The 24433-nt window shown below is 44.9% G+C and overlaps 1 protein-coding gene across 1 annotated transcript; it reads left to right on the top strand.

Moving 5' to 3' along the window:
• The first annotated feature begins 1124 nt into the window (after positions 1-1124).
• On the top strand, positions 1125-18257 carry LOC311238656 (stonustoxin subunit beta-like). Its single transcript, XM_084326791.1, has 4 exons — positions 1125-1297; positions 9431-9503; positions 12173-12227; positions 16250-18257. Exons 2-4 carry the CDS (start codon positions 9462-9464, stop codon positions 16807-16809), a joined length of 657 nt encoding a protein of 218 aa, XP_084182917.1. The 5' UTR covers positions 1125-1297; positions 9431-9461; the 3' UTR covers positions 16810-18257.
• Positions 18258-24433: the final 6176 nt, after the last annotated feature.

Here is a 24433-nt window from a genome sequence, read left to right as displayed (position 1 = left end):
AGAGTTAGGATGGAACCCAGGTGTATTTGTGGAGTATGGATGGTTAGAGTTAGGATGGAACCCAGGTGTATTTGTGGAGTATGGATGGTTAGAGTTAGGATGGAACCTAGGTGTATTTGTGGAGTATGGATGGTTAGAGTTAGGATGGAACCCAGGTGTATTTGTGGAGTATGGATGGTTAGAGTTAGGATGGAACCTAGGTGTATTTGTGGAGTATGGATGGTTAGAGTTAGGATGGAACCCAGGTGTATTTGTGGAGTATGGATGGTTAGAGTTAGGATGGAACCCAGGTGTATTTGTGGAGTATGGATGGTTAGAGTTAGGATGGAACCCAGGTGTATTTGTGGAGTATGGATGGTTAGAGTTAGGATGGAACCCTGGTAAAGAGCTGGATTTGCGAACCAAGCTTTAGGACAGAAGGACAAACAGTAGGAGATAAGTCTACAGTTTTCACCTTTATCTTACAGCGCCTCTGGCCAGTTGTGTCACAGAGTGTCACATTTCTAGCATATAGCATTGCAGGAAATTGAGAAAATATATTTTAACTTTTTCACTTTCACTTCACCAAAAAAAAGTGAAAAGGTACTGAAAGGGGCGTGTCCTGAGGACCTCTGTCAAGTTTCTTTATTATTTGTCATACAGAAATACAGAATACTTTGCATGAAATGTTTCTCTCTGTTTCGCTCCTGAGAGTGTGCTAGATAATAATAAGATAGTATAAATAAGTATAATAAGTAAAACATTTAAAGTCAAGAAGTCAAGTACAAAAATGGTGAGGTATAGCTTAGCTTGTGGTGGTGAGGTGCAATAAGGAATAAGGAAGAGATGTGCAATTCTCTTACCAATAACATAAATATAAAGTGTAAAAGTGTAAAGTGTGGTAAAGTGGGTGCTACAGTGTGTTGTTTATTTAAAGTGAGTGTGTGTGCTGTGGGTGTGTTGATGGCTTGTTATTGTTCATTGTTCAATCATTGTTCATTGAGCAATCAGGAGGAGGGGTCAGTAGGGGGTAGAGGGCGGGGCTAGTGGGATCAGACAGTATTTAACCAATAATGGAACATCAGATCATCAGACTGCTGGAGCCAGTAGAAAGGAGGAGGGGTCAGTAGGGGGTAGAGGGCGGGGCTAGTGGGATCAGACAGTATTTAACCAATAATGGAACATCAGATCATCAGACTGCTGGAGCCAGTAGAAAGGCGACGAGACAGAAGGAAACATCACCACTGTTCACACGTCATCATCAGGTGGTAGAACTGGTGGAACCAGCCAGCAGACACAGAACGCTCTTCTTCTCCAGGTGAGGACACACTGGGGGAATCAATTAGTACCACACACACACACACACACACACACACACACACACACACACACACACACACACACACACACACACACACACACACACACACACACACACACACCTCAAAATAACTCCCAAATTGATGGTACTGCATGTGAGCTCTGGTGGACCTGTTGTCTGGAATTGGCATAACGACGGAGAAAAAGTAAAAAAAAAAAGAAAAAAAGAAACTAAACATTCTGACTGTGTCTGAGGTTAATTCTTTACAGTAATGTATATTTGTGTACAAATGCATTTATGATCATCACAATCTACCAAAGGGTTTAAAAAAAAAAATCTTTTAATTCGGATGTTCATTCTTATCTTACACATCAGTCCAGGTACCTGGCTGCATATACCTTATTGCGGTACTTCTCTTAGGCAGTTCTCAGTGAGGGTCCAATCTTTGGAATGCAGCTGATCATATGCTGAGGAAATCTCCATCTCTGCTTATTTTTAAAGCAAACTACAAAAAAATGCTCATATCCAATAGTAGATAGATAAATAGGTCATACATGTAGGTATGCATTTGGTTATGTGGGTGGGTAGGTTTGTAGGAAGGCGGGTAGGTGGTTATGTATTTTTATGTACGCCGTATACAGCATATCCATGTACTGTGTGTATGTATGTATGTTTGTGTTAACACATATCTTTTGAATGTATTACTGGCATTATTTAAATAATATGTATATTTTTGTATGTTTGATTTTACAAAACAGGGGAAGTTCTCGATAAGCCTATATAGGCTTCAAACTTCTATCAAACTATTACAAAATAATATGGTTATTATGTATATATATATTTTTTTACTTTTGTTTAACTCTGTGTTAATAAATAAATACAAATACAAATGGACAGGCTATGCTGTGCTGCTCTGGTGGGCTTGTTGTCTTTATGGACAGGCTGTGCTGTGCTGCTGCGGCTCTGGGAACTTTGGAACTAAGGAACTAACTTTGGAAGTAATTTCATTTTAACGCTCTTGAATTGGTCATTTAAAAAGGTGATATAAAAGAAAGGTACTAATCGTCCACACGACCCTGAGTATGAAGATTAAGATGTTGACTTCCCCACATGCAAAGGGACAGAGGTATTGAAGATAGATATGTTGAATATGTGAATATCCAATATGAAACCAACTTTACCCCAGTGCAAAACATCACAGGCAGTGGAGCACCTTTCAGTGCTTTCAAAGGAGGCATCCATAAGGAGAGAGTTCTTCATGCTCCCAGTAGTTACTACGCAGTAATCTTTTATTTTGCAGCCGTGCATGTGTGTGTGCGTGTGTGTGTGTGTGTGTGTGTTATAGGTATTTCACCACACTTGAAATGCATTTGTCATTACATTATGTGGCACATTATTACTTTATTCATAAAATAACTGTGGTAATCAATGTAGTTTTTTTTTTTTTTTTACTTTGACCAGTCAGCTGGTTCTTTTAGCGTTTATCGCTTTTTTTCTGGTCAAGCATGACCGACAGAAACAGGTTGAATGGGGGGTATAGATCGGGGGAAAGACACTCTGAGAAAATACGGCTAGTCCGGGAGTCGAACTCGCTACCCCAGATCCGTGACGCGCACGGTTGTCCCCGACGCCGAAATAGCGTTCGAGGTACGCGGTGAGCTACTGGAGCTCCCCTATCACCAATGTAGTCTTTAATGTAACAAGCCTATAATGTAGTTATTACAGTATGCATTCAATATTTGTATTATATTTTTCAGACTATTACATTATGGTATTTTATTACATATTTGTATTACATTGTGTGTAGTTATTACATTATGTGTAGTTATTATGTTATAGTTATTACATTATGTGTAGTTATTACGTCATGTGTAGTTGTGACGGTGGCCGATTCAGTCACATAGGACTTACTCTTAAAATAATTGAGGCTACAAAATGTGCAATACGACAGTGTGCAAACAAGCGTGGTGCAAAACCAGCAGTCTAGCATGGGTGAACTGTGTGTGTGAAAGATGCCGTCTGTTTCCAAGCCAGAGAGCGCTGGACGTCCGTGTCCGTCCCCTTCAGACCTGAAAATTACAAAAAGTGAATGGACAGTATGGACAGTGGGTAATGGACAGTACGCCGCTCTTGCAATACTTACACATACGACCGGTTTAACCCGGTCGCTGCGTAGATCAGGAGTACGACGTAGTGTATCTGCCGACACCCTCCGGTCGAATCATCTGTACGGGAAGCCTGAATACTTTAGACAACAAATGTTTGTTTCCGCGTCTCTGATTGGCCAGGTAATTTCTGGTCATGTGACATGTACGCCCAATCGTGGGACCGCAAGTGTCTACACTGGTTAAGCTTAGGGCGGCGCTCTTTCGAAGTTGGTTAAGGTTAGAGTTTGTCTTAGAGCATGGCGATAGAACGCCTGCCCTTGTTTCGACGGTTAAGCTTAGGCACTCTTTCGAAGTTGGTTAAGGTTAGAGTTTGTCTTAGAGCATGGCGATAGAACACCAGGTAGTTTGCAGGCTGTTAGACCCGGAAATAGGCGCAGAACTTGCTGTCCCACGATTGGCGCACATGTCACATGACCTGGCCAATCAGAGCGCAAAACTCGCACCCGGAAACAAACATTTGTTGTGGAAAGTATTCACGCGTACGGGAAGCCCTCCACCAGGCACGTGCACACATGTCCCGTTTGAGCCTCGTAAAAAAGTGCCCTTAAAAAAAATAAAAAATAAAAAATCTTTTTTACCGTTGCGCATAATTATAGACTGCCCTTCCAACTGAAAAGTGTCAGGATAGAATCAAAACATTAGGTCAAGAGAGAGCGATGCCCCGTATTCCATTGCAGTTTGCACGGCCTCCTCAGCGCGCCTCTCCGCGGACCATTTTATGAATAGCGTGGGTGGTGATGATGATGATGATGATGATGATGATAGAAACCGCTGTGGCGCATACAGTTGAATGCTGGTATTTACACTCACTGAGGGACACGAAGAAGTCAAGTCCGATGGGATTTGGGAATCTCAAATACAAATCGGGATTGGAATAAAAAATGCATTTATATTAAACAATACAGAATATACAGCACTTCTTGGGGTCTGTAGGGTAAGCACTTATTCCCTCCCCCCTGAACATTTATGGAGATGTATGGGCCTTTTAAGTCAGTGATAAAAGTGTCTTTCAAGGATAAGTGAGCTCCTGCACTGATTATTATTATAGTTGAATATTCAATATTTGATCACCAAAACCCCCCAAAAAGCATAAAAAGGGGGTCCCCGCCCCGCCCAAAAAGGGCCCCCAAAAATCGTACATACACAGGTATAGTGCCCTTTTCAGCCTTTGAGCACCTGCCCCTCTAAAGTCCTGTGCACGTCCCTGCCCTCCAGCGTCGGTAACCCACTTCCTCATGTTTCTCTCCGTTCACCAGCACTGCCCAGTCGAGGCGCCTCTATCCCGACCAATGGCGTGGACCCGTGCCTTTCCTTATTCCCATTCATAAAAACACGCCGCACACACAGCCCCCGCAGTAGCAGCCCTGCCGTCTCTCCTGCACGCTCTGTTGGCGTTTGCCTTATATGGCGCAGCCACGCAGCGTCCAATTAGTGGCGGAAGCCAGTAGGCAATGTCCGGGGGAAAACAAAGTTATTGCACACAAAATAATCAAAATCACAGTAATATGGATGACAAAAAGAAATAATACTACCATAGTTTGGTAAATATAAAATAAAAAGTGCTACAGTAGGCAAAACAACAACAAAAAAGAAAATGTCTGACACCTGTCACATAGTTATTACGTTATGTGTAGTTATTATATTATGTGTAGTTATTACATTGTGTGTAGTTATTACGTTATGCACAGTAAGATTTATATCAAAATTACATGATACAAACACAACCCTGATATACACTAACAACACACAAACTCATTATCTATAATTAAATACATAGATAAACCTGTTGGCAACATGTATTTGATTTGACAAATATACTGTTGTATTTTTATAACCCTATTTGATTGACATGTGACATTGATTGACAGCCCCCTACGGCGGCTGCCTCCTAGATGTCTAGGGCTGAGTGACAGCCGTTGACAAATTAACTCGTACATCTGAAGCTCGAAAAAAGGATCCTCATGACATTAACATTCCACAATAAGCTATTTATGAATTAAAACATCATTGTACTGGATCTTTAAGGCCCGTCCACATCTACAGTTTTCACTAGTTTTATTTTTACAGTGCCCCCCTCCCAGGGGCGTAGCTGTAGATTCTGGGCCCCATGAAAGAATGTATTTGTAGGCCCCCAGTGAATGCGAGCGCGCGGAAGCGCGCGGGCAAAAACATTTTTGGCCATTTATTTATTGATGAAAACGCATAATATGGTTTTTACCTATACATTCAGATCAGCAGTTCAGCACCTGCACTGTTGGTGGGTGAGCCTAGTAAAGGATGTCGCATTGCGTTCATCTTCAATGAATGGACCAATGCAATAGTCTACAAAGCCCCCCCTCTCTCTCTATATATCTCTCACACACACACACACACACACACACACACACACACACACACACACACACACACACACACACACACACACACACACACACACACACACACACACACACACACACACACACACACACACACACACACACACACACACACACACACACACACACACACACAGTATCAATGAGAGCATCAATAAATACACCTGAGTGATGGCTAGTTAAAAAAAAAAATGTTTTGGCCCCCCCCTAGTGCTGGGCCCTTGGAATCATCCTAATCTACCCCCCCCCCAGCTACGCCCCGGCCCCTCCCTCTGACGAGTTGGGGTTTAGTTCAGTTAGTTGGATCCCCATTAGCCACTTCATCACAGCTCCACTGGCGGAATCAGAGGGGGGGGGGGGGGGCGACCGCACAGTAAATAACAGTTCAGAATGGGAAGCTGAGGCACAAAAGTCCAAGTATTCTGGGAACTTGAGGCACAATGTCCTCTGAGCAGCCCTGTCACTACAATGCGTGATTTTTTCCCGTAGCCTATGTTTGCGAAGACGCTCTCTGATTGGCTAGCCGCGTACAGCGAAGACCCTCTCTGATTGGTTTAGCGCCGAAGGGTCTCTTCCGCATATTCATGGGAGTTCCAATGGTCGAGGAAAGAGACAGAGAAGTGTTTGCTCTTCAAAACAAAAGGTATTCTCTTTATTAAGAGAACAAGTCGTAGCGGAATACACAGACGTCAAGCGTCAACAGAGTACAGAAAAGAGAGTCGGGTCAGCACTTGTTCAGGCGGTCCTGCTCCTAGGTAATAGTGAAGCTCTAGCAAGGAACAAGAGAACAGAGAATTCATTATAAGGCCACATTCTAACATTCCAACGTGTCAATTAGTGACAGCCAGAATGACAGCCAGTGACAGCTTCCAGATGTGACAGACAATCAGTGCGAGACAGCAAATCAGAAGTGACATACAATTAGTGCAACCCAAACAACAAAGTGAAGTACACCAGACAGACAGTAGGATACCATCCTAAGGTAGGACAGAATCCCGAACGTTACACCTAACCTTAACCTTAACCCTAACCCTAACCTTAACCTTAACCCTAACCCTAACCTTAACCCTAACCCTAACTCTAAGCATAACCCACTTCGAAAGCATAACCACTTTGAAGCAGAGAATATATATATGTACAAGGTGGAAGAGACCCTTCGGCGCTAAACCAATCAGAGAGGGTCAACAGTGGAACAGAGTGGAACAACACTTTGAACACTTTGAGCTGGACGACATAAATAAATAAATAAAATAACAAACACAAATGGACTTCACATATTTCACTTAAACATAAACAGCCTGAGACCCAAACTGGCTGAAATCAGACATTTGTTTTTAAACGGTAAGGCTAATATATTATGTTTCACAGAAACAAAACTAGACTCATCTGTTCAGGATCCAGAGATAGAAATCGAGGACTATTTGATAGTCAGGAGGGATAGAAACCAGTATGGAGGTGGCGTCTGTGTGTATATTCACAAAGATACCAAATTCATCAACCGTACTGACCTTAACCATGACGAGATTGAAACTGTATGGATTGAAATCTTATTTCAAAGGGCGAAATCAGTACTAATAGGCACAATCTATAGACCGCCAGAACACAGTGGCTTCTATGACACACTTGATGGATGTTTAGCTGGGGTGGAGGGCGTAGAAAAAATGGGGACTGGAACACGGACATGCTACGTAAAGCAGCACCCGTCTTCAAGGCCTTCAGTAGGCTTTGTGATCTGCACGGCCTCAGCCAGCTAATCAACCAACCCACAAGGGTATGTGAATCAACTCAAGACTACCATTGACCTCATCCTGACCTCTGACAAGTCCAAGATCTCCAATAAAGGGGTTATAGCATGCGGGTTAAGTGATCATTATATGATATTCTGTACCCGTAAAAAGCTAAAGCAAAAGGCTGGCTGTCACAAAACAGTCACATCTAGAGACCTCAAAACCTACTCTAGCGAGGCCTTTAACCTTGAACTGGAGAGCCTGGACTGGTCAGATGAGCTCAATGGTACACTGGTTGAAGAAACTTGGCTTGGCTTCAAAACCAAATTTTCAACGATACTAAACAACATGGCCCCCCTAAGAACCACCAGAGTAAAAAATCGCGCTGAGCCGTGGATGCACACTGAAATACTGACCGCTATGAAAACCAGAGACAAAAAATGCTCTGAGTTTCGTAAAAGTCAGTCAAAGCTTACTAAAAGCACGAGCAGTGAACTCCAAGCCCACGTGACTGAACTCAAACTAGAAAGAAACAGACTAAGAAACGACGTAAACTCCATGATCAAAACTGCAAAAAAGAATTTCATCAATGACAAAACTGAGGAAAACAAAAACAAACCACGTGAACTTTGGAAATTACTCAATAATCAACTAGGATGCAGTAAAAAACTTAAAACCAGATTCTCAAACATAAACATAAAAACGGACAACACGCTCATCACAGACAAGCTGGATGTAGCCAATTACTTAAACATTTTCTTCACAAACATAGCCACAACACTGGTAAACAAACTACCCTCCCACTCAGGGCTTTATGGGGTAGAACACATAGTAGCTTACTACAAAAACCTAGGGGTCCGCAAAACAAACTGGTCAGACTACTGCTTGACCTTACTCCTAGAACCCACCTCACCCCTGCCCACTTTGACAACCTAGGATGGCTTAGAGTAGACGACAGAGTACAGCAACTTGCAATGGGCCTGGTCTACAAGATACACTACACGACCAAGGTACCCATGTACATGTCAAAATACTTCCCAAAGGTCAGTGAATACCACAATCACAACACCAGAGGGAGCTCCACAAATCATGTTAAACCCAGATTCGGCTCAAATAAGGGACTAAACACGTTTCGCAATTATGCCACATCAATGTGGAACGCCCTACCCAAAGCTGTAAAGGAATGTGGATCACTACCCACTTTCAAAACCTCTCTCAAGGGACACCTACGGGAGACTGCAATTCAACACTGGCCCCTGTAAATATCCTAACCCAACCCCCTCCAATGTACAGTCATTTACCTAGTATGGTTTTGTCAATAGTCCAATGTACAATTTTGTTTGTTTGTACAGTGTCTCCTCCCCCCCCCCCCTCAATGTACAGTTTTGCTTGTTTATACAGTGTGCCCCCCCCCCCCCAACCACCTCCAATGTAAATTACCCAGTATGGTTGTCAATATCCCAATGTACCCAACCCCCCCCACCCAACCTCCTCCAATGTACAGTTTCTACGTCAAATGTATATACTCCCTTTTCTTGACTCCTTCTGTATCACAAACAGTACTGTATTTGCAAATCTGGTATGTCATAAATGTATAGATGTAGCAGTACTGACTATCTGTATGTCATGTATGTCATATATGTCCTGATGAATTGAAAATGGGGGACCCTGATGTAAACAAGACGAAAGTCTTTCTCTGGTCTGCATCCCCTTAACAATTGTGTGTATTGAGCTGTACTGTATTGTACCCATTCTGCAATCTGTTAATAAAGTTTTCAATCAATCAATCAATCAGTCCCTCCCCTTCTCCCACTGCCTCTTCAGAGGAAACGAAACTGTTTTTGCTCTCTTTGTCAGCAGACAGCCTTCAGAGATAGACGTGGGTACAATGGCCGAACAGCAGGAGGAGGTTGTGTTGGACGAGGACGAGGTATTGTATTCTGTTGGATGTCCTTTTCTTGCCACAGCAGCTCACAAATTTTGCTGCTGTGTTCGCACATTGTTGTATTTCTCCCAGTAGGTATGGGAGTTTTGAGTTATATGCCATGTCTTCAAACTCTCTTTGGGTGTTTGCAATTTGTGGAAGTATATGTCTCTGATGTCTTGGTATAGTGGGCAGGTTGTTAAGAAGTGGAGCTCGGTTTCCACCTCTTCTTGTGTGCAGTGGGTGCACAGTCTGTCTTCGCTTGGGAGCCAGGGCCCTCATTCATCAACGTGTTCTACGCACAGATTTGTGCTTACCCTGTGCGTACGATCATTTCTAAGCAAAGAGTGGGATTCATCAATTTCAACTTGAACTTGACTTCGTGCTTATATTTACGCACAGCTCGGACCATGCGTACCTGGCGCCCAGTGGTAGAATATATTATTACAACAAGGAAATGAGCTTCTGTGCATAATAACACTGGATGTTCTGTATGAACCGTAATTCATTATAGTTCATTGTAAAATAGCAACAGTAGTGTAATTATGGTCAAAACCCTATAAATAGCATTTGGAATAATAGATCTTTCTCTCAGAATGAATGCAGCATGGTTTATATAGCGTTATCGGAATATACGGGGTGTAGGCTACTGACTGACTGCGCTCCGCGTAGCTTGATTGATTGATTGAAAAGTTTATTAACAGATTGCAGAATGGGTACAGTACAGTACAGCTCAGTACATACAATTGTTAAGGGGATGCAGACCAGAGAAAGACTTTCGTCTTGTTTACATCAGGGTCCCCCATTTTCAATTCATCATAAATCATAAAGCTCAACTCGTTATTATTTTGGGCACAGACCGCCGAAACACGGGAACGTTTTGATTATATTTAAAAGGCTTTACGTTAAACGAAACAAGTGGAATTTCGAAGCTGTAAGCAGAATACAAGTCATATGATATAGTGTTCTTCCCCCTTTTTACTGTATAAGAAAGAATAGAAAACGCATTGCAATGACACCAGATAGTGGACAGACTATGTATATGATGGGATTCAAGTTCATGTATTGAAAGGCAGGCTACATCATACATGCAGTGAGATTCATTGTTCTTGTATATGCTCTCGTATTATTGTTTATATAGGCTACCCAATACTGACATCAAAATAGATTGTAGTATGCCTCTAGAAATCATATGCAGCAGGTAGAAAATTGACAGGAGATCCATCGCGATTTGGAATAAAATTGAGGAGAACTTTAATCCCTGGGTATTAATCAAACAACACGGGAAAAGGCAGTCATATTCCAGCGCGGTCTTTATTAGCCGACAACAAAATAGATGCCTCTAAAAATCATATAGCCAATCGAACACAACTAATAAAGGCATTCATATTACAGCACGGTTATAATGACACACAACCAACGCCAAACAGTGGTCAACGAACGGTCTTTATTAGTATTTTGAGCTGTCCAGGCAGAATTGCAGCAATGGTCTTAGGGAGCCATTGATATCTGACATCACCGTTTACAAGTCCGCCTTTTATTTATCCCATAATACGCGATAGTGTCTTCTTGGTTCGACAGCAGTGAACAATCTTCGTGGAGTTTCTCAGAGTTCCGCTCGGGTCAGTCCATTATTTCACATCCCATGGGGGGTGTTTCCTCATTTTCATGACCATATATGGATAATCATGCACGAGCATTGACGGTAGAACAAAGTGGTATTCATCAACACGGAGGAGCATAGAGCCTGCGTACGCACGTGTGATGAATCCCGACTTCCCTGTGCGTACACTGGTTCTACATTCCGTGCTTACGTGTGGAAATAGAACATGTTCTACGCACACATTGATGAATGAGGGCCCAGGTCTGCCTATGGTGATTTGGTGAAGAACTTGGAAGTTTTCCATGCGGAGTTTGAGGATGTTTTGCTCTCTCTGTCTCTGTCTCTCTCTCTCTCTATCTCTCTCTCTTTCTCTTTATCTCTCTCTCTCTCTCTCTCTCTCTCTCTCTCTCTCTTTCTCTCTGTCTCTCTGTCTCTCTTTCTCTCTCTCTCTCTCAGTTCATGTATTTCTCACTGAGACATAATGTTGATGCGTTCGTGAATGCTTGGGGATTTGGGAATGCAATGTGTACTGTGGGGGAGGAGGGGCTGAACATATGCATTTGAAGGTCAGTGGGTTTTATGTGCTGAAGGACGTTTTTGGTGTGTGTGCGTGTGTGTGGGTGTGTGTGTGTGTGTGTGTGTGTGCGGGTGAGTGTGTGTGTGTGTGTGTTGTTTTTATGAAGATGCCGTGAGATTTTTGTGTCTCTACTGACTGTTTTTAGTTGACATGTTTTAATAAAGAACATCAAAAGTCTCTCTCTCTCTCTCTCTCTCTCTCTCTCTCTCTCTCTCTCTCTGTCTCTCTCTGTCTCTGTCTCTCTCTCTCTCTCTCCCCATCTCCCTCTCTCTCCCCCTCCCTTTCTCTCTTTCTCTCTCTCTCTCTCTCTCTCTCTCTCTCTCTCTCTCTCTCTCTCTCTCTCTCTCTCTCTCTCTCTCTCTCTCTCTCTCTCTCTCTCTCTCTCTCTCTCTCTCTCTCTCTCTCTCTCTCTCTCTCTCTCTCTCTCTCTCTCTCTCTCTCTCTCTCTCTCCCCCCCCCTCTCCTGTGCCTCTCTATCTCTGCTGTGTCCCTCAGCCAGTGGCTGGTCTACTTCCACCAGAGTCCATGACGAGAGAGGACCTCCTACAATGTGAGTTCCACCATGACCTCTTTCCATCACTTGTGTTGTCGTGTGTCGGCTGACGGACAGACTCTGACATAATAGAGGTTGTGTGTTTAACCCATTCACTGCCACACTACAGAAGGTTAACCCTTTACTATCACACTACTGACGGGTAAATATACGTCTATAATATTCTATCCAACGCCTGCAGTGTTCTATCCAACGCCTGCAGTGTTCTATCCAACGCCTGCAGTGTTCTATCCAACGCCTGCAGAGTTCTATCCAACGCCTGCAGAGTTCTATCCAACGCCTGCAGAATGTTCTATCCAACGCATTAGGGCTGTACCGAATGTCATTTTTTAACATTCGAAGCTTCGATTGAAGTACCGTAATTTTCGGACTATAAGCCGCGGCTTCCCCCCCCCCATATTTCGACCCTGCGGCTTATATAACGGTGCGGCTTATATGTGACTCACGTGACCAAACCCGAAAATGTAAAAATTGAAATATTGCTTTTTTGACTGCATTGAAATGTTATTTATCTGTTCCTTTATTTGCTAAACTTAATACAATTTGTAAATGAGTTAATTCTTGTTATTTGTCCGACAGTATTGCACTAATGGTGCTCTTCCACGGCACGGTTACCGGCTCCACTCTCAGTGCCAACACACCTCACTAATGGTGCTCTTCCACGGCACGGTTACAGGCTCCACTCTCAGTGCCAACACACCTCACTAATGGTGCTCTTCCACTGCACGGTTACAGGCTCCACTCTCAGTGCCAACACACCTGCACTAAGTAGTAATAATTGTAAATGAGTTACCGGTAATTCTTGTTATTTGTCCGACAGTATTGTGTCCCAATGCTGGTGGGAAGACTACAAACGAGAAGTCTAGTCCTAGTTGCTGGTGTTCGCAGGCGTTTGCCTGACCGCAGCAGCTTGAACAAATGGGAGCTTCCTCAAACAGCCATCTCTTTCCTGACAATCCCCTCTGTGCACGAACCCTTATATATGGTAATTAAACATTAAAACACCTGCGGCTTATAGTCCAGTGTGGCTTATATATGTACACATCATTAAATTTAGCTGCTGCGGCTTATACTCAGATGCGGCTTATAGTGCGAAAATTACGGTATTCGAACGAAGCTTCGAACGTCTATAAAAAATAAATGTACTTAATAATAAAATAAAAAAATAACTAAATCCTCAATTTGAATAAAGTGATTAATCTGATTAAATGAGTCTTTTTCTTTTATTAAATAAACTCTTTAATGAATATAACTCAGTTTCGTCAACATAAATAATCCAATAAGGGCACGGTTGGTATGAAAGTGATGGTGACGTCTTATAGTATAATATTAGTGTAGCCTAATCTTTAACTGCAACTGTGAAGAAAACGCCCATTGGTTTAAACAGATTGAATAGACACAAAAAAAAAAGATAAAAAAAATAAATTATAAAAAATTCGAATGTTGATTTAGAATTCGAATGTCAACATTATGATCGAAGCTTCGAAGCATTCGGTACAGCCCTACAACGCATGCAGTGTTCTATCCAACACATCTAGTGTTCTATCCAACGCCTGCAGAATGTTCTATCCAACGCCTGCAGTGTTCTATCCAACGCCTGCAGAATGTTCTAGCCTGACACAAATGGGTGTGCTAAGAAAAGATAACCACATTAAAAAAAAAAGCCAGTGGAAATTGAGAGAGGAGATACAAACAAGTTTCTAGGGGTCTTAATAGACCACAAACTCTGCTGGAAACCCCATATAAAATATTTGTGTTCAAAGTTAGCGAGAAGTATTGGTATACTGGGCAAGACTAGATATATCCTGAATCAGAAAACTCTATATACATTATATTGCACACTCATTGTACCATATCTATCATATTGTGTTGAAATCTGGGGAAATACTTATAAAAGCAACTTACAAAAGATATGCACACCGCAAAAAAGAGCCATACGGATAGTATATCACGGTAGATATTTAGATCACACAAATAGTCTGTTTGTAAGCAGTCAAACATTAAAATTCATGGACTTAATAAAATTCAAATCTGCACAAATTATGTTTCTGGCAATAAAAAACAAATTACCAAGCAACATTCAAAAAATGTTCAAGGCTAGAGAGTGTTTATAATTTTAGAGGGACATTAGCTTTAAAGCAACCTACGGTACGTACAACTCTTAAAAGTATGTGCATTGCAGTTTGTGGGGTATCACTCTGGAATGGTCTGGATGCGAATATAAAATTAAGCAAAAATATCAATAGATTTAAAGGGGAACTATCTTATAAATGGCCTTTTACAGTGTTTAAGTCAAGTCAAGTCAAGAGTTTTAATTGTCACGGCATACAAGTATACAATGAAATGCAGGTGGTCTTAGCATTGTTTAGCATTGTTTCCTAGCTATGTGGACTTATATTAATATGATCTATGTCTCTAATTCTCATATTGGCGCATTCTTCCAATTCTCCTCTCACAATATTCACCCTCACTGAACTGAGTCATCTGAACATGTGCTGATTTGTGATGTCAGAGAGACTCAGCTGCTGAGACTCTGCTGAGACTCTCACTCTCCACACAGTTCAGAGACTCAGCTGCTGAGACTCTCACTCTCCACACAGTTCAGAGACTCTGCTGAGACTCTCACTCTCCACACAGTTCAGAGAGACTCAGCTGAGACTCTCACTCTCCACACAGTTCAGAGACTCTGCTGAGACTCTCACTCTCCACACAGTTCAGAGAGACTCAGCTGAGACTCTCACTCTCCACACAGTTCAGAGAGACTCAGCTGAGACTCTCACTCTCCACACAGTTCAGAGAGACTCTGCTGCTGAGACTCTCACTCTCCACACAGTTCAGAGACTCAGCTGAGACTCTCACTCTCCACACAGTTCAGAGACTCAGCTGCTGAGACTCTCACTCTCCACACAGTTCAGAGACTCAGCTGAGACTCTCACTCTCCACACAGTTCAGAGACTCTGCTGAGACTCTCACTCTCCACACAGTTCAGAGACTCAGCTGAGACTCTCACTCTCCACACAGTTCAGAGACTCAGCTGAGACTCTCACTCTCCACACAGTTCAGAGACTCAGCTGCTGAGACTCTCACTCTCCACACAGTTCAGAGACTCAGCTGCTGAGACTCTCACTCTCCACACAGTTCAGAGACTCAGCTGCTGAGACTCTCACTCTCCACACAGTTCCCACCCTGGAGCTCAAAACGGCTTAAGATCTTGAGGTAGAAAAATGCTGTTTTTGAGTAGTTGATTAGAAATACAAAACAATGAATTAAAAAAAATAAAAGATTACAGAGGTAAAAGTGCCCAAAATAGTGAAAGAAATAGTAAAATAGTTCCCCTATAAAGGTAGCTATAAACAAGCACTTATGGACACATATAAGAGAGAGGAGCTTGAGCAGTCATGTGACCCTATTATTTTTTTTCATTTGGATATTTGGATATATAAAAAAACTGTACTTTTATTTTATTTTTTATTGTTTGTTATATTATTTTTATTTTTATTAAATTATAATGTTAAATATTGTAAGGAAGGGGCAGGGCTTGATAAGTTGTTTTACTTCCCCCTGTTCCTTCTCGAACACTTATTGTATCGAAATAGTCTTTGACTATTTACCTTTTTGTTTTTTAAACTTGTTTTATGTTTCTATGTTCGAGACAAATAAAAATCAAATCAAATCAAATCAAAACCTTTTGTAGGAGTAAGGAGTAGTGATATAATCGATATATAAATACACAATATCAAACCCATACAGAATTATAAATATACAATATCTTCTGTTGTGTGGCAGTGAAAGGGTTAACCTTCGGTGTATTGTCGCAGTGAGAGGGTTAACCGTTTGGTAGTGTGATAGTAAAGGGTTAACCTTCTGTAGCGTGGCAGTGAAAGGGTTAACCGGCTGTTGTGTGGCAGTGAAAGGGTTAACCTTCTGTGTATTGTCGCAGTGAGAGGGTTAACCGTTTGGTAGTGCGGCGGTGAAAGGGTTAATTTGCTCTGATTTGATGTCCTGTATTTTTCTCCCAGACGCCTGTCCCCTCTCCCTGGACCCAAACACAGTGAGCAAGAGGCTGTCCCTGTCAGTGGAGAACATGAAGGTGACGAGTACAGATGAGGAACAGAACACAGGAACACAGGACTACACTGACCATCCTGAGAGATTCACTACGTATAGGCAGGTGTTGTGCAGAGAGGGTCAGTCTGCACGCTGTTACTGGGAAGTAGAGTGGAGCGGCTTCTCTGTTCACACAGCAGTCTGTTACAAAGACATCAAAAGAACAGGTGTTGTTGAGTCATTGTTTGGACTCAATAACAAGTCCTGGGGTTTGTTCTGCTCCAGTGGAGGAAAGTACGATTGTATACACAATAGAGTTAGGACTGAAGTCTCAGGCCCTGAGTCCTCCAAGATAGGAGTGTACCTGGATCACAAGGCAGGTACTCTGTCCTTCTACAGTGTCTCTGTCTCTGACACCGTGACCCTCCTCCATACAGTTAGAACCACGTTCACTCAGGACCTCTATCCCGGGATAGGTGTTGACCGTTATGGAGACACAGCAGAATTGATGAAGATATGGTATAGAACATGACACCATCGTATCTAATTTCAAATATAATTCCCAGTGTCGGCGCCATGGGGGGGGCATTCGCGGGCCATGCCCCCCCAGATGGCGCACTGTGCCCCTCCAAACGTCATGGGCAATTATTATATTTCATACTGTTTAATTTGTGTGTGTGTGTGTGCGCGAGACGCGAGTGTGTTTGTGACGTGAGAAAGAAAGAGCGAGCGAATTGGAGACGAAATCGCGCACGACACTGTCCTGATATGACGCAGCGCGTGTCCGAGTGTGTCTGTGTGTGTGTGTTACCTGGGCTGGAAGCACGCGGGGGCAAAGCAGCCTGCGATTCTCGACCAATAAAAAGTGTTCAGGGGCGGGACTCTGATATCTGAGGGGTGACGACATCGCTGCTCAGTTCACTGTCGCTCGCGGCAGCCGGCAGCTCAGGATTGAAACGAACACATTTTAATAACTTTTTCTCGCTCGCTCGCTCGTGTCGCTCTATGTCAGGGAGGGGTGTGCGCACTCATGTTTTGAAATGTCTGTTGGTTGGCGGGAAATTCGTGAAGCCTATATTTTATTTAGGGAATGTATTAGAGATGTTCGTTATTATCGGCCTGTATTGGCATTAAATTGGGGGGGGGGGGGGGATTCTTTTGAATTACCTTTTTTTTCTTTTTAAATGTAACCTTTATTTACCCAGGCGGCCAAGTAAGAACAAATTATTATATACAAAAGCAGCCTGAGACCTAAGAGCAGAAGCCTTTTGAGGGAAGGAGGGGGGGCTGCAACAAAAACAAGGTTATGTGTGTACATGCATACAAGTAAATAAAATACAAAATGACAGTAGCAATAGTATACAAGGAAAATTACAATAAATAAGGGAGAGAGAAGGAAAGAGAGAGAGCGAAAAAGAGAGTGAGAACCAGAGGGAGAGAGAGAAGAAAAGGGGAGAAGCACAGATAATGTTTACATTTAGAATGCCTTGTTGATGCGTCAAAATTGGGGGGGGGGGACCCTGCATATATAGTTTAGGTTGATATCGGTATCGGGCCAGGCAACCCCCTCTAACACTCTTCTCTCTCCTTATTATTATTATTATTATTATTATTATTATTATTATTATTATTATTTTTATTATTATTATTATTATTATTATTATTATTATTATTATTATTATTATTATTATTATTATTATTATTATTATTATTATTATTATTATTATTATTATTATTATTATTATTATTATTATCATAAAACGGGTGTGAAATATTACTCCATGTTATTTGGCCATATGCTACTTACTACCCTCTAGTGGTGAGCTGTGGTAACTGCAGAGTCTCTGCTCTGGCTTCAGTGTTGGATATCTATTCTTTTTTTTGTTCCTTTTATTGTTGCCTATTTCTGTCATAAAACGGGTATGAAATATGACTCTTCTCTTTCCCTATGGACAATAAACATGATGTTTGACCCATAAACCCAGTGTGTGTTGTGTTGCTTGATTGATTGAAAACTTTATTAACAGATTGCAGAATGGGTACAATACAGTACGGCTCAATACACACAATTGTTAAGGGGATGCAGACCAGAGAAAGACTTTCGTCTTGTTTACATCAGGGTCCCCCATTTTCAATTCATCATAACATATATGACATACATGACATACAGATAGACAGTACTGCTACATCTATACATTTATGACATACCAGATTTACAAATACAGTACTGTTTGTGACACAAAAAGAGTAAAAAAAAGAAAAGAGAGTATATACATTTGACGAAGAAACTACATTGGAAGAGGTGGGGGGGGGGGGCTGTACATTGGAGGTGGTTGGGGGGTGGGGGTGTAACTGTACATTGGATTATCGATGAAACCTTACTTGGTCCCAAGAAGAGGGTCTCGTGTATTATTGGGTTGGGTTAGGACATTTACAGGAAACAGTTTCGAATTGCAGTCTCCCGTAGGTGCTCTTTGAGAGTGGTTTTAAAAGTAGCGGTCAGGTGGCGTAGCGGAGATTGCGTTCGTCACCAACGCTGGGAGACACTGGGTTCGCCTGTCCAGCTCCCAGCGTTGTCACCAGCTTGGCTGGCCGTTCACACTAATACAATTGGCTGTATTAGAGGGTGGGGAAGCTGGTGGGTGGGAAGCTGGCGTTGTGGACAGCGACGCCCACAGGTCAGGTCTCGGCGCTTGCTCAGCGGGGCAGGACTTGGTGGAGATAGCGTGCCCTCCCACGCGTTACACTTCACCAATGAGAGCCCTCGCTGCCAAGTGAAAAGAGCGTCACTGGCTGTCGGCGCATGCCTTGGAGGAAGGGGAGGGGAGGGGGGGGCCTTGTACAGACTCATAGGAGAACATGCATACAGCGCCACCTAGGGGAGGGGGGGGCCTTGTACCGACTCATAGGAGAACATGCATACAGCAGCCAGGTAGGGGAGGGGGGGGGGGGCTTGTACCGACTCATAGGAGAACATGCATACAGCAGCCAGGATGGGGCGCCTTGTACCGACTCATAGGAGAACATGCATACAGCGCCACCTAGGGGAGGGGGGGGCTTTGTACCGACTCATAGGAGAACATGCATACAGCGCCAGGTAGGGGAGGGGGGGGCCTTGTACCGACTCATAGGAGAACATGCATACAGCGCCAGGTAGGGGAGGGGGGGGCCTTGTACCGACTCATGGGAGAACATGCATACAGCGCCAGGTAGGGGAGGGGGGGCCTTGTACCGACTCATTAGGAGAACATGCATACAGCACCAGGTAGGGGAGGGGGGGGTCTTGTACCGACTCATAGGAGAACATGCATACAGCACCAGGTAGGGGAGGGGGGGGGCCTTGTACCGACTCATAGGAGAACATGCATACAGCAGCCAGGTAGGGGAGGGGGGGCCTTGTACCCGACTCATAGGAGAACATGCATACAGCACCAGGTAGGGGAGGGGGGGGCCTTGTACGACTCATAGGGAACATGCATACAGCAGCCAGGTAGGGGGGGGGGGGGGCCTTGTACCGACTCATAGGAGAACATGCATACAGCGCCAGGTAGGGGGGGGGGGGGGCCCTTACCGACTCATAGGAGAACATGCATACAGCGCCAGGTAGGGGAGGGGGGGGCCTTGTACCGACTCATAGGAGAACATGCATACAGCGCCAGGGTAGGGGGGGGGGGGGCCTTGTACCGACTCATAGGAGAACATGCCATACAGCGCCAGGTAGGGGAGGGGGGGGGGGGCCTTGTACCGACTCATAGGAGAACAATGCATACAGCACCAGGTAGGGGAGGGGGGGGGCCTTGTACCGACTCATAGGAGACATTGCATACAGCGCCAGGTAGGGGAGGGGGGGCCTTGTACCGACTCATAGAGAGAACATGCATACAGCGCCAGGTAGGGGAGGGGGGGGCCTTTGTACCGACTCATAGGAGAACATGCATACAGCGCCAGGTAGGGGAGGGGGGGGGGGCCTTGTACCGACTCATAGGAGAACATGCATACAGCACCAGGTAGGGGAGGGGGGGGCCTTGTACCGACTCATAGGAGAACATGCATACAGCAGCCAGGTAGGGGAGGGGGGGGGCCTTGTACCGACTCATAGGAGAACATGCATACAGCGCCACCTAGGGGAGGGGGGGGGCCTTGTACCGACTCATAGGAGAACATGCATACAGCGCCACCTAGGGGAGGGGGGGGCCTTGTACCGACTTATAGGAGAACATGCATACAGCGCCACCTAGGGGAGGGGGGTGCTTTGTACCGACTCATAGGAGAACATGCATACAGCACCAGGTAGGGGAGGGGGGGGCCTTGTACCGACTCATAGGAGAACATGCATACAGCGCCAGGTAGGGGAGGGGGGGGGGCCTTGTACCGACTCATAGGAGAACATGCATACAGCAGCAGGAGGGGAGGGGGGGGGCCTTGTACCGACTCATAGGAGAACATGCATACAGCGCCACCTAGGGGAGGGGGGGGCCTTGTACCGACTCATAGGAGAACATGCATACAGCGCCACCTAGGGGAGGGGGGGGGCCTTGTACCGACTCATAGGAGAACATGCATACAGCGCCACCTAGGGGAGGGGGGGGCCCTTGTACCGACTCATAGGAGAACTTGCATACAGCGCCACCTAGGGGAGGGGGGGGCTTTGTACCGACTCATAGAGACATGCATACAGCACCAGGTAGGGGAGGGGGGGGGGCCTTGTACCGACTCATAGGAGAACATGCATACAGCAGCCAGGTAGGGGAGGGGGGGGGGGCCTTGTACCGACTCATAGGAGAACATGCATACAGCACCAGGTAGGGGAGGGGGGGGCCTATGTACCGACTCATAGGAGAACATGCATACAGCGCCAGGTAGGGGAGGTGGGGGGGGCCTTGTACCGACTCATAGGAGAACATGCATACAGCACCAGGTAGGGGAGGGGGGGCCTTGTACCGACTCATAGGAGAACATGCAAACAGCAGCCAGGTAGGGGAGGGGGGGGCCTTGTACCGACTCATAGGAGAACATGCATACAGCGCCAGGTAGGGGAGGGGGGGGCCTTGTACCGACTCATAGGAGAACATGCATACAGCACCAGGTAGGGGAGGGGGGGGGGCCTTGTACCGACTCATAGGAGAACATGCATACAGCAGCCAGGTAGGGGAGGGGGGGGGGGGCCTTGTACCGACTCATAGGAGAACATGCATACAGCACCAGGTAGGGGAGGGGGGGCCTTGTACCGACTCATAGGAGAACATGCATACAGCGCCAGGTAGGGAGGGGGGGGCCTTGTACCGACTCATAGGAGAACATGCATACAGCACCAGGTAGGGAGGGGGGGGGGGGGCCTTGTACCGACTCATAGGAGAACATGCATACAGCGCCAGGTAGGGGAGGGGGGGGGCCTTGTACCGACTCATAGGAGAACATGCATACAGCAGCCAGGAGGGGAGGGGGGGGCCTTGTACCGACTCATAGGAGAACATGCATACAGCACCAGGTAGGGGAGGGGGGGGGGCCTTGTACCGACTCATAGGAGAACATGCATACAGCGCCAGGTAGGGGAGGGGGGGCCTTGTACCGACTCATAGGAGAACATGCATACAGCAGCCAGGTAGGGGAGGGGGGGGGCCTTGTACCGACTCATAGGAGAACATGCAGACAGCAGCCAGGTAGGGGGGGGGGGGGGGGCCTTGTACCGACTCATAGGAGAACATGCATACAGCAGCCAGGTAGGGGAGGGGGGGGGCATTGTACCGACTCATAGGAGAACATGCATACAGCAGCCAGGTAGGGGGGGGGGGGGGCCTTGTACCGACTCATAGGAGAACATGCATACAGCGCCAGGTAGGGAGGGGGGGGGGCCTTGTACCGACTCATAGGAGAACATGCATACAGCGCCAGGTATGAAGGAGAGGAAGCCATGCGAGTGAGGAGCCAATATGCTGACGAAGAGGAGGAAGCCATGTTATAAGAAGATGTTTCTTTATACTTAATTTATTGTGTCAACATATCACAAATCTGTACAGGTATTAATTTAAGTAATTAAGCTTTTTCTTTTCTTTTTTTCAAATTCCCTCCAACATGTAATTTTGTTGATCTGTAAATGGAGGAGGGGGAGGGGCATATTTTGTGTATCACTCGATCTTTCTGTCATCTTTCTGTCATTCAAGGTAACATGAAGTCTGGCTGTTGTGTTCTAAAAGAAATAACAGCTATATTATTATTTTCATACAGTAATGGCAGTTGGAGAAACAGCCTTTAGTAAAGTAAACAGTTATTGATGGAAGGCATGTTTCAAACGTCTCTTTTGAAAGATCTATTGTTGCTATGACGACGGTCCATGAAAGCAAGATGTGTACATTATAGCAATAACATAAAACAAAGGTCATCGTCTCAATGTTTTGTTTTCAACTATGCACAGATCATGATCCCAATAAAAGGTAAAACCTTGTTTGTTGTTGTTTTGTTGTATGCATTAGATTCTTCTAATCAAGTTCATGTGTTCTATCTGAAAATGACGCCGTTGTGCACATTATCTGTGTTATAAGCTACAATATTAAAAACCAACTGTCATTTGCTGATGCTGGCAATGCCTGAATGGCCATTCTGAGATCAAAACATGAAGATTTGCATCACATACCAGGAACGTGATGCTTATACTGTACGTTTATGCAGGACTGCTCCACCTGGTGGTTGGTCATCTTATGACATGACATTTGCTCATTCTGTCAAGATAAGGGACCTCTCTCTCACAGCCGCTTTAAAACAGTACGTCAAGAAACAGGATAGGATACATCTCCATTATGAAATCTAACCAGAAAGGGAGAACCTTTCATTCTAGGGGCGACAGTGGCTCTGGAGGTAGAGGCAGATCGTCTGGTAATCCGGAGGTTCCCGGTTCGATTCCTGCTCCTCCCGGGCAGCGGGTCGATGTGTCCTTGAGCAACTTCCAACCCTTTGGCCATGAAGCTTGCTTGCCTCCCAAAAGGCCTCCTCCACCAAGAGAACCCCCCCCCCCCCCACCTCAAGGCTAGAGTGATGAACCGTCATATAGAAGAATTAAAGGTTCCCCCTGTAGTATAAACTCTGAGAGAAGAATTAAATGGTAAATAAATGGTAAATGCTGCATTATATAACAGCTTTTACCCAAAGCACTTTACAATTTGTTCCTCACATTTGACCCGTTCACATCACACATTCACTCACCGACGGCGGAGGCGACCATGCGAGGTGCCGATCAGCTCATCGGAGCAGTTAGGGGTTAAGTGTCTTGCTCAAGGGCACATCGACACGCTGCCGGGAGGAGCGGGAATGGTGCCCCCCCTCATCTTACAAAAGCTTGGTGGTCCGTCTTTAAGTACATCTGCCAGGAGCCCTTTCTCATCTGGTTGAGAGCCCATTAAAGGCCAAGGGGACCAGGAGCCCTTTCTCATCTGGTTGAGAGCCCATTAAAGGCCAAGGGGACCAGGAGCCCTTTCTCATCTGGTGAGAGCCCATTAAAGGCCAAGGGGACCAGGAGCCCTTTCTCATCTGGTTGAGAGCCCATTAAAGGCCAAGGGGACCAGGAGCCCTTTCTCATCTGGTTGAGAGCCCATTAAAGGCCAAGGGGACCAGGAGCCCTTTCTCATCTGGTTGAGAGCCCATTCAAGCTCACCTGACTCCCACCATGGCTTCTTCTCATTACAGGTTAGAGGATAACGCTAACATCACGCTAACATCACGCTAACACGCGGCTACAGTCTTCTCCAGAGTCAGACGAGACCGATTTCCTCTGTGTCAGTAGAAAGCTATCCGGCTGCAAGCTAGCCTAGCTTAGCACAAATGATAGAAACAGATATGGATCAGCTAGCCTAGTTGTTGGACCAAAACCTCTCCGGAGTTTTAAACTAGGCTAGCTGATCAGTGTCCACTTCTATTCATTTGTGCTAAGCTAGGCTAGCTGATCAGTATCCACTTCCATTCATTTGTGCTAAGCTAGGCTAGCTGATCAGTGTCCACTTCTATTCATTTGTGCTAAGCTAGCTGATCAGTATCCACTTCCATTCATTTGTGCTAAGCTAGGCTAGCTAATCAGTGTCCACTTCTATTCATTCATCTCAAAACAAACTGGTCAGACTACTACTTGACCATTACCCCTAGAACCCACCTCACCCCTGCCCACTTTG

This window comes from Notolepis coatsorum (assembly GCF_963971535.1).
Source record: "Notolepis coatsorum genome assembly, chromosome: 1".
NCBI classification, from domain to species: domain Eukaryota; kingdom Metazoa; phylum Chordata; class Actinopteri; order Aulopiformes; family Paralepididae; genus Notolepis; species Notolepis coatsorum.
Note: the sequence above shows the minus strand (reverse complement) of the source record. Positions and strands in the feature narration are given on the sequence as shown.

Bases quoted from the DNA above. Each gene is read 5' to 3' on its own strand.
- LOC311238656 (XM_084326791.1), top strand. From the start codon at position 9,462: ATGGCCGAACAGCAGGAGGAGGTTGTGTTGGACGAGGACGAG. The intron at 9,504-12,172 runs GTATTGTATTCT...TGTGTCCCTCAG, and splicing joins TTGTGTTGGACGAGGACGAG to CCAGTGGCTGGTCTACTTCC. The intron at 12,228-16,249 runs GTGAGTTCCACC...TTTTTCTCCCAG, and splicing joins GAGAGAGGACCTCCTACAAT to ACGCCTGTCCCCTCTCCCTG.